Source organism: Delphinus delphis, chromosome 3 (genome assembly GCF_949987515.2).
Source record: "Delphinus delphis chromosome 3, mDelDel1.2, whole genome shotgun sequence".
Taxonomy (NCBI): domain Eukaryota; kingdom Metazoa; phylum Chordata; class Mammalia; order Artiodactyla; family Delphinidae; genus Delphinus; species Delphinus delphis.
In genome coordinates, this window is record NC_082685.1 from 40328722 (window position 1) to 40339389 (window position 10668).

The 10668-nt window shown below is 44.6% G+C and overlaps 1 protein-coding gene across 1 annotated transcript; it reads right to left on the reverse strand.

Annotated features, from left to right (window-relative positions):
• Nucleotides 1-1397: 1397 nt before the first annotated feature.
• On the reverse strand, nt 1398-10289 carry LSM11 (LSM11, U7 small nuclear RNA associated). Its single transcript, XM_060006828.1, has 4 exons — nt 9842-10289; nt 4460-4599; nt 2559-2642; nt 1398-1870 (listed from the first exon to the last, which is right to left on the reverse strand). Exons 1-4 carry the CDS (start codon nt 10287-10289, stop codon nt 1460-1462), a joined length of 1083 nt encoding a protein of 360 aa, XP_059862811.1. The 3' UTR covers nt 1398-1459.
• Nucleotides 10290-10668: the final 379 nt, after the last annotated feature.

Sequence of the window (10668 nt, forward strand, 5' to 3'; positions counted from 1 at the left end):
TCAGTGCCCCTGTGAGGTAGGTGTCTGGTGGGAAAAAACTGAGGCACAGAGGGGTTAGTCTGCTCTCCTCTCACTACATGATGAGCCAGAGTCCCAGCTCCTTGAACTTGATTCACCAGCTTCTCAGAAGGCTTATTTAAGTAACACGACAAATACAGCAGAGGAAGTTTTTCTTTTCAAACGTTTTAACTAGTTAGCTATTTATCATTCTCACTTTGAACCTAAGTTATCTAAAATAAAACCAAATAATGTATAAACTAACAAAACAAAAGGTCAACATTGCCTAACAGTCTGTATCAAGATATAGCCTATTTTGCACTGGTGATTGGAAAAGCATATGGTTCAAGTAGAAGTAGTAGCGGGTGGTCTAGTGTTCCTGTTACTCAAGCCAGGCTGAGTAAAGTGTCCCTTACAGACACCACCGCTGTACTCTGTGAGAACCTCTTTGGTCTGAAACAAGGGAATAAAACTCCACCCCTGTTTCATGGAAACCATCCTAAAAGATACTCTAGACAGGGGCCAGCCCTGCCTGGAAAGAGTACTCTCGGCCACATGATGAGTGTGTATTATTGAGTCCATGCAGAACTCTTTGAAGCCAGACATGAAGGTCACAGTCTCCTGACATAAAGCTCACAGGACAGGTCACACTATATACAGAGGGGCAATACACAGGGTACATGCACTAGCACCATGCCACAGAAGTGAAAGAGAAGGACAAGAGCATCTTATAGTCCCATCTGGTACACCATCTGCAGAAGCTATCTCTGGCAAGAGGAAGACCAACAACGAGGTCCCATATTTTTTTCCATAAAGTGGAGAGGCATAAAAACACAACATTCATTGCTAGATGCTTTGAGCATACCACCTACCCAAATTTCACTCTTACATAAACTGGTGGGCTTCTTATATCTTATAGATATTAAAAGATAACAAATTACATTTCTTGATCAAGAGAGAATGGTGTAGAGCAAAATTCAAAGGTCATTTACAAGATGTGGGTTCAGGGCTCAGGGTGATTTATACTGCTACTCTTAGAAACAAATTTATGAGTACTCAGGGCACTAGCTTTTAGAAATGAGATCATTCTTTTTGAGGTGTTTTTTTTCTTCACCGTGCTATAGTGTCTGTGGAGTGAATTCAATTCATACCATGCTCCCTAATTCAAATCTAGTATTTGGTTTGAGTGTCTGAAGTAGACCAAGATACCAAATAAGATGCATGTACCTCTGTACAGCTTTTGCCTTGATATTAATGCACACACCCACCCACCCTCTCAAGGCCCATTTCCCCTTCAGGGACCTCATCTCCCAGAAGGCCCGAGCCTGGCTCTATGCTCTGCACATGGCAGACCAGAGGGAATCATTCCAACTCATAGCTTCACTGGGATACTAGGATATAGCATAGCAGCGATTCATGCATCTTATTTCGAAAAACCAAAGCTCAAGTGAGGCCGAGCTGGTCACTGTGCAAGATGAACCAGCAGGACATTCTCGCCTCGAATGAAAATCTGATTTATGTGTCGAGTGAATACCTGCTGGTAATCCACTTTGGGCTTTCGCTTTTTCTTACGGGGCTGGCCCCTGGAAAGGGTGGTAGCCCTGGAAAAGGTACCTCCCGCACTCGACCCTTCTGTCTGTGTAGTCCTCCCTGACAGCTCTGACCTGGACTCCTCCCTTGCCGATGCCTGCAGGGAAGAAGGGACGGAGCGGGAACGCTTGCGTGAACCCCGGTCAGTGTCTCCTCGTCCCCACACTGAAGCCACCTTCCAGGTGGATGTCTGGGAGTATCTGGACAGAGTGGAGTCTTCAACTGCAGACTTGGAATCTGTTTCCTTCTTGGAGGAATCCTGCAGTTTTAGTCGATCAAAGAGCTATAAGGAAAGCAATGACAAGTATTAGCCTTCCCTTTAGCTTACAACATCCCTCTTCCAATATGTAGAAGAAAGACTAGATTCCTTTATCATGCTCTGTGGACTGCTTGCTTTGCAATTTTTAAAAATTTAGTGGGCTTCCCTGGTGGCGCAGTGGTTGACAGTCCACCTGCCAATGCAGGGGACACGGTTTCGTGCCCCCGTCTGGAAAGATCCCACATGCTGCGGAGTGGCTGGGCCCGTGAGCCATGGCCGCTGAGCCTGCGCATCTGGAGCCTGTGCTCTACAACGGGAGAGGCCACGGCAGTGAGAGGCCCATGTACCGCAAAAAAAAAAAAAAAAAAAAGAAAGTTAGTAACGAATTTTCTATTTCTAGCCGTAACTCAGATAAATCAATAAATATGTCAAGAGAAAAGGCACCCACTTTTTCTATGGTATAAAACTGAAAGACTTTTAAACCTTATAAGAGGTAACTTGTTGTTCAAACAATATGCAAGTAAGAAGCACAGACTCATTTTTGATTCGCTGGATGCATGGGAAGAGACTAATGAAGACCGTGGTCCAGGCACACCTGGTTGATAGCAATAGGGCTTTTCCACTTGGAAACCCTGGTCCCTGGGCTCAGTGATCTTAATTCCTAAGCTTGAAAGCATGTTGGGTACTCAGAAAGTCAGGGGAAACCGCCTACCCTAGTGAGAGTCAATGAAGAATCCCGTTCATATGCTTTGCCTAGAACAGGTTTTCGGTAGGTCTCATCCACATCAGTAAGTGCCTAGAGAAAAACAGACCAAAGTGGGGAAAATAAGGTAGCATTCAAATATTATTTTTATAGCTTTCAGGAAAAAATTTAAAAGGCAGAATAACATCTAATTATAGCAGAACTAACCTTAACAGGTGACTCGGCTCTTGGGCAGAAACAAATGGTTATACGTGGCACCCTCTGAATAGGAATTCCAAGCGGCTATGACCACGTAAGATGGGTTTCCCCTATGGTAAGGTGACTTTACCAATGCAGGGTAGAGCTTCATAAATTTCAGGGAGCATGAATATCTAGAAAGTTTATTAAAATACAAATCTAAGGCTATCCTCCTAGAGATTCTTCATCCTGGGATGAAGCCCAGGAACTTTCTACTTGAACCAAAAACCCCATGATTCTGATGCAGGACAGCCTCAGACCACACGTTAAGAAACACTACTGCTGCTTTTCCCTTTTCAGTCTGTATGTCTTATGACAGCAATTAATAGAGATTAACCAGGGTAACGCATAGAATTGCTGGTGAATTCTTGTTGTGGAGAGATCAACCTCACAGGAGAGCTATTAGGGTCAAATCAGATCAGGTATGAGAAATTACTTCGAAAAGTGTGAATCACCCTACAAATATAAGCTGACAGTATTATGATTACCACCACTGTTATCAAATATATTCTTTTAAATCTTTTCCTTCAAAGGTAAAATTATAATAAAATATTTTCCCTACACTTTAGAGATGAGAAAACTGAGGCTCAGAGAAATTACTTGGCCTAGAGTCACACAGCTACCAAATGGTGAAGCTAGGATTCAAATCCAGGTTTTCTGATTCCATACAGCTTAAAACATGGTCTCCGAAGCCAGAAAGGATAAAGTCATGGTCCTTTCACTTACTAACAGTGTGATCTGGGACCAATCTTCCGAAATCGCTAGCCTCAATTGCTTCATTTGTGAAATAAAACAGTGACAGACCCACAACTTATTCATTGAGATATTATATATAAAGCCCTTAGTACAGTATCTGGCACATAGCAAGGGCTTAATAAGTATTAGCAACTATTATTATTATCAAAGTTATTTTAACTGCCTCCTATCATAGTTGTGCTATAATATATCCCTTCTCTCCTACAAATGTTTAGTAAATAGACAGTAAGCCTCTAGAAGACTGAGGGCACGTGGTACACTCCTTCACAAGGAAACACTATGCAAAGTGTCCGGCTTATTAATATGTCTGCTTCCCCTCTATCCACATCTGTCTTTCCGAAAGCTGTAGAGTAAAAGTTCCTTTCTGAAATTTCTGTACCTAGCACTGTGCCCAGCCAAAGTAGGAAGTCAGCAAATATTTTTAAATGAATGAAAAATAGTTGGTAGGAAATCAACATAAAATTACTAAAAGATGAAATAAGTAATTACTCCTTAAGGCTAGATTTCTCAACCCTGGCACTAATAACATTTTAGACCAGATAATTCTTTGTTGTTGGGCAGGGTGGCGGGGGCGGGGGGGGGTGTTGCTTTGTGTACTGTTGGATGTGCAGCAGCAGCAGCCCTGGTCTCTACCCACTAGATGCCAGTAGTACCCCATTCCACAGTCGTGACAATCAAAACAAATGACATTGCCAAATGTCCCTGGGAAGGAGGAATGGGCAAAATCACTCCAGGTGAAAGCCTCTGCCTTTGGGAAAAGCAATAAAAAGAACTTTTTTGTTATTGCCCAAGATAGTGCAAAGATTCTAGCTCCTCTGGGAAGTTATTCTGGAGGTTTTGCTGAATAAGGTCCTTGAGATATATGAAAAATTTAATCCCTAGAAGGTTCTCCAGCCCCTTGAGAAAGGTTTAATTACCATATTCCAGAACTTGTCAAATGCAACAAGGAAGCCCGTACAGACGCCCCGAAGTCCCTTGAAAGTGCGGATGTGAACATTCACCTTCACCCCCTCCCGGATACAACGATGGAGTTCACCCAGAGGGCTGCCTTCGTGCACTGAAACAAGAAGAACAGTCAGCACAGTATGAACACCTGCTCTCATTCCCAGAATTAACAACCAAGACCACCCAACCATCTCCAGCAACACAAGGCAACACGGTGTAGTGTCAGCCACACCACAGGAGCAGGAAGACCCAGTGGGCAAAATGGCTAGCGTAGGCAATGCACACTGAATCGAAACAAGATTCTCTGGAACGTGGATAAACGAACTGTATAGCTACCATCCAAATGTTTCACTACCTCTCTACCCTATTTCTATGATGTCACTGATTCTAAGAGGCACCATCATTTTAAAACTTTTTTGGGAAAAAAAGAAATACTACATTAAATGTGTGCATCAGCAGCTAGATTCTTCTCAGTTCTGTGCCCTGTTAAGACAACCTTTTTCAGGATAAAGCTCATGAACCACATATCCAGCTTGAGCCTTCCAAAGAACAAAAACCCTCGTCATAGGTTTAAAGGAATGAACCATGTAACTCATTTGCCCTGAAACACATGCAATCGTCTAAGAAATAATGGCCTTTCGGCCTCTCAAGTCTGAGCTACTTCATGCACGAGCTCTCTGGGGCCACTAGTGTTTCAGTGTATATCATCTTTACAGTAGGAGGAAGAGGCCTGGTTGTATTCCAAGCCTTGCTGGTATAAAGGCACCTGCTGAGCATCTGACTCTTATGACATTGCTGATAAACATCATACAAAAAGAGCAGTATGACAACTCATGGGAGGAATGCTGGGATTATAAACTCTGCAGCTTTTACTATGATGGACTCTTATTTTCAGAGTTTGGGAGCAAGGCTGAATTTTATTTTTATTATTTCATGTTAACTTAGCCTTCAAAATATGCTGGCTATACTACATAAAATCTCCCTAAAGAAAACTGCGTGAGCACACGCGTGCACACACACACACTCTCTCTCTCACAGTCACATTCACACTCACACATACACAGTCTCATTCTTCCCCCCAAGTTTGCAAGGCACAATTCTTTGGAAGTTATTGTCATTGACAGTAAACAAACAAAAAATCTCTGTTTTGTTTCTAGTAGCATAAAAGAGAACAAAAGTCTTGCACTTCAACTTGGATAACTAAGGTGGTTACTCTTAACCTCCTTACCCCTCACTCATAGATTGGCTTATAAATGATGGCAGTGATAAATTAACACAAGAAGATATGCTTGGATTAAGTGACTTAGCACCCTCAGATTGAGGGTTCAGCAAGAAGGCACAGTTGGAGGCAGAGTGACAGAAACAGTGGCCTTGGAAAGGAACATGAGAACCTTGGTCTGATCTTCATCACCTATCCCTCCTCTAGCCATCTTTTAAAATTCTTTGAACCTATGACATATAAAGATGTATGTACATATATCTGGATATGTGTTATAGACAGTGTCAAATCAAGCACTGTAAACAACTTTTAGGTCATTATAACTAGTTGTGTGAACTTGGCAAACAACTTTTTCTCTATAAGCCCAAATTTCCTCGTTCATAAAATGAGGTTAGACTAGTTAACTTCTAGAGTCATGTAAGGAATAAGCCTTTATAGTTCAATTTCTTAGAAACTGATCACAATGCCTGGATTATTCCGTTTACCTATACACATTCACTCCCCTTTCTCACCATACATGTATATGTTCCACAAAGGGTGGAAAGACCACTCTTTTTCTAACTTGAAAGAAAACAGGGGCACCATTTCTCCCCATGCACCCCTAAATCAGAGAGGAAGGACAGGCATGTATCTTAACAACTGTCTCTTATTCTAATTAAATGGCAAACTCAGGTTTTCCACCCTCACATGTGTGCTTTTCTTTTGATTTTTTTTCTTCCAAAGATTTAATAAGGTGTAATTCCAGGGAGTATTTCTCTCCTTATGTGATCAAAAATACAACACTAGCACCACCTATCAGAGCAAAACGCCAAGACAAAAATGAACTTCACATTCTGAATCAGAAGGCACAGTCTGAATCTCTTCGCAGCAGTGTCTGTGACAAACTCCAAATGGATATGAATCAGGCTTCTATATATATAGATAGATAGATACACACACACACATATATATCACATACACATATGCCTTATCTTTGAAAAAGTTATTCTTCCAAATCCCGCTCTCCATTGCCATTACTCTTGGGCCACACACTTCCAAATCCAGGTCATTTTTAACCCCACTCTTATTTTTCCCTGCTTGTAGCCAATACTAAGTCCAAACAATAGATTCTCAATAACTAAGACCTGCCCTTTCTTTTCTCTTTCCACAACTAACAATACAGTCCAGGGTCCATCAGATGACTGGTTCACTTCAAGAGTCTCCTAGCTCCCCTCCTTCACATCAGCAACAGCATCATCATCACTGTCACCAACATTATCACCAATTACTGAGCCCTCAGTATGGGCCAGGCCCTATGGTAAGTTTAACTTTATACACATTATTTAATCCTCACAACTCAAACAGGTTTAAATAATTTGCTCAAAGTAACTTACCTAGTAAACAGCTGAGCCAACAGTCAATACTGGCAGGTTATATGCATTCTGACCTGGGGCTTTTAATTATGAGAGTCTAAAACTAATAATAACCACAACAGCAATCTACAACAATAAAAACAGTGACATTTAACACTCACTGAGTATTTCCCTACATGCTAGGCCACATTACAATTGTAAACCTTTAAATGTGTTAACTAATTTAAACTTCACAACTAGATTCTATTATTGTCCTCACTTCACTTATGAGGAAACTGAGGCCCCAAAGAGTTTAATTAACTTGCTTAAAGTAAAACAGTTGGAAAGTGGAGGAGCAAGTATTCAAACCTAGGCAGTCAAGCCCCTGAGGCTGTGCTCTACTCTACCTCCCCAAACACATTTTACTACTAGAAACTCAGCAATCAGAAACATTTGCCCTACAAAGCCTTTTGCTTAAGAATATACACCATGGTTCCCACTCTCTCTCATAACAAAGTCAAAGAAAAACTCTTTGGTCTTCAAAACATTCTGGCTACCAATCCCTTTCTGGACCCAAATTCAGTTCTCATTGATCTGGACACAAACCACATATGCAGCACCTTCCACCCACCAAAAAAAAAAAAAAAGCAAGGAAGGAAACATTAGAATGTATTCTTCCTCTCCTGAGACTAGCATAATGGTTAAGCATATAGCCCCTGGACTGGGACAACCCAGGATGAGCGGCAAACTGACTAGTTATGTGATGCTGGGCAAGAAGTTGAACTCAATGAGTGTCAGTTTCCTCATCTATAAAAGTGGATCCAAGGGTAAAATGAGATGCAATGCATCTAAAGGGCTTAACACTGTGTATAGCACATACTGGCTCAATAATAGCAGCTATAATTAACAACAATAAAGTTACCACCTGACTTACAAAGGGGCATGAGGAAACTTTCTGGTGCGGATTTGCTCTGTATCTTGATTGTGGTGGTGATCTCACGACCATACACTTGTCAAAACTCACTTTAAAAGAGTGAATTTTGCTATGTGTAAATTATACGTCAATAGTCTGATTTTAAAATAATTGCTGTTATCTTCAACCATGCCCTTCCTTAACTTCAAGACCTAAAGCTGACCTCATACATGAACTACTTCTTGAAAAAATCTAATCCTCACCCACGCTTCTGTACTTTTTTCGCTTTCTGAAGGTCATCAACTCTTTGTGCTATCTACTCATCTTTACCATGTACACCCAAGTGTTTCCAGTGGTGGGATTAAAATTTTCAGTGCCGAGTCTCACATTCTGAGACTTTGATTCCAGGCATATATTTATCATGGGAAGTCAATAAAGTTGGCTTTCACACACTTTCATACCAATAATATAGCAAAGTGCTCCACAGGTAAAGGCAAAACCACCCACCACATGGAAATATTTCTTTTCTCTTGAAAATCTTGGAAGCAAAGCAATGATTGGCAAAATGGAAATAAATGTTACAATCTGAGACTTGGAGTGCATTTCAAAGATCTGATAGTGGCAAAAAGTATGGGCAAAATAAGGTCCCCCAAACTGCTCTTAATTTAGGAACATGCATAATCTATCTTTGTGCCACTGCTGGGCAAGCAAACTGGAATAAACCCTAGCTCAGGCAGGGATTCTCCAGCATAGTAAATCATCCGACAAAGCCACCCCTAACAGCACTCAGCCTTTCAGGATGTTTCTCTCTTAACAAACACATTTCTAGAAATGAAACAAAATATTCCTTTGCTTAGCACAACCCTCCATTCCAAAGGCAGTGATTTAATAATGCCAAGATTTAGCTATCAGGATACAGATGCTCTGAATGGCTAAGTAGGTCATTGTGTCCATGGGGCAGATGTCAGAACTGCTTGCCAGATGACAAAGATATAACCCTGGGCTGTTTTTATTCCATTTATACAAGACCTAACACACATTAGCAACTTCTGCTGTTTACAGCTTTACTCTAAGGATCTGTTAGGAGGCTGCAAGAAATTCCCTTGTGCCATTTACACCTTCAGAACATGAAATAACCTGTGCATATGGTAGTATGAGCCTGAAAGACACAGTCCTGCACTCAGCCTGGCAGAGTGGCCGTAAAATAGCGTCTGTGCTTCACTGGCATTTTGTGCCTGCTGCATTCCAGGACTTGTGACTTGCTAATGTGAACATAGGTATATCAACACCCTGCAGCCCTCCTCCTGCTTACAGCACTGAGAACGAGCTGTCACTTAACGTGCAGGGGTTGTGGGATCATGTCTCCTGTGCTACCTGAACAGATTTCCTCACACTGCATCCCAACATCCCCAAATCTCAATGACCAAGCACTCTCCCACCCCTAATATTGGCTATGCCCTCCCTCCCCGCACCGTGCGTGGTCCCAAGACCTCAACACCTCTGCAAACCCTACCTGTGAGGTCCCGTTTCCAGGCCCACCACCTCTCCGGACCCCCCATCACTCCTGCAGATCCTTTCTGCAGGCTCCTCATCACCTCTGTAGGCAGTTCCGTGGACCCCATCACCTTTACTCACGTTATCCAAGCAGACACTCCCCACGGCTATTTATTACCTCCACAGCCTTACCACTCTTCCCCCGCAGCTCAGACAGACCCTTCTTCACTCCTCAAGCTGACCCTCCCCACAGTCGCTGATTATCTCTTCAACCTTTACCAAGACCCTCCCTCGATACACATAGACCCGCACCAAGCCGCTATCACCCCGCAAACGCCTCCAGGGCCGCCGCCTTCTCGACAGCTGGCCCGGCCCCAGCCCCGACCGCCGGACTCACAGGGCATTCTCGTGAGCACGTTGCGCGGCGCCTTCCTGCTCCGACCTGGACCCCGCCGCCGCGCCCCGGCGGCCCCGTCCCCTTCCTCCTTGGCCACCATGAGGCGGCGGAGGCGCTGGATGCGCTCGGGGTCCGGGGCGGGGACGTCCAGGCGGCGGCGGGTCCTGCCCAAGGGCCCGGCGGCGGCGGTGGCGGGGTCCCCAGAGCCCGCGGCCGCGCCCCGCGCCCGTCCGCGCCCGCCGCCCCGGCACCCGGTCCTGAGGAAGCTCTCGTACTCGGCCAGGTTGTTGAAGCAGGGCGCGTTGGGGTAGGGGATGGGAGGCAGGCGAGGCGCGTACAGGGCCAGCAGTGGGTCGAAGCTGTCAGAGCTGACATCCAGCCTCGGGCTGGGCGGGCGCGCAGGGCTGCCGGCGCGAGCCGACCTCGCCCCCCTCTCCCGCTCCTCCATGTTTGAAAGGCCCGCAAGCTGAGGCCGATGGGAAGGAGAGGGGGCCGCCAGAGGGCGGCACTGCGCAGCCGCGACGCGGGTCTCGCTGCGCCTGCCTGGCTGCCAGGGGGCAGCATCTGCCCGCGCTCTGCGTCTCCGGGGGTGTGGCGAGCGGCTGCGACCCGTCCGGTCCTCGCAGCGCATCAGCGTTCGGGGAAGAGGTTAATTTGCTCTAACGCAGTGTTTCCCCCATCTATATGATTATCACTTTGGGTGTTTCCTAGTGGTGCGGATTCCCTGGGGGTGGAGCCCGGGCCCGGCAGCTTAACAAGCTCCCCAGGTGTTTCTCTGCTCTCTGGAACTGCGCTCTACTCCTAGCTTGCGCTGGCGGGAAGCAGTG

Excerpts from the sequence above, each read along its gene's own strand:
- LSM11 (XM_060006828.1), bottom strand. The coding sequence starts at position 10,289 with ATGGAGGAGCGGGAGAGGGGGGCGAGGTCGGCTCGCGCCGGCAGCCCT. Across the intron at positions 4,600-9,841 it reads CGTGCTCACGAGAATGCCCT|TGCACGAAGGCAGCCCTCTG; the intron begins GTGAGTCCGGCG and ends TTCTTGTTTCAG. Across the intron at positions 2,643-4,459 it reads TTGACAAGTTCTGGAATATG|GCACTTACTGATGTGGATGA; the intron begins GTAATTAAACCT and ends GTTTTTCTCTAG.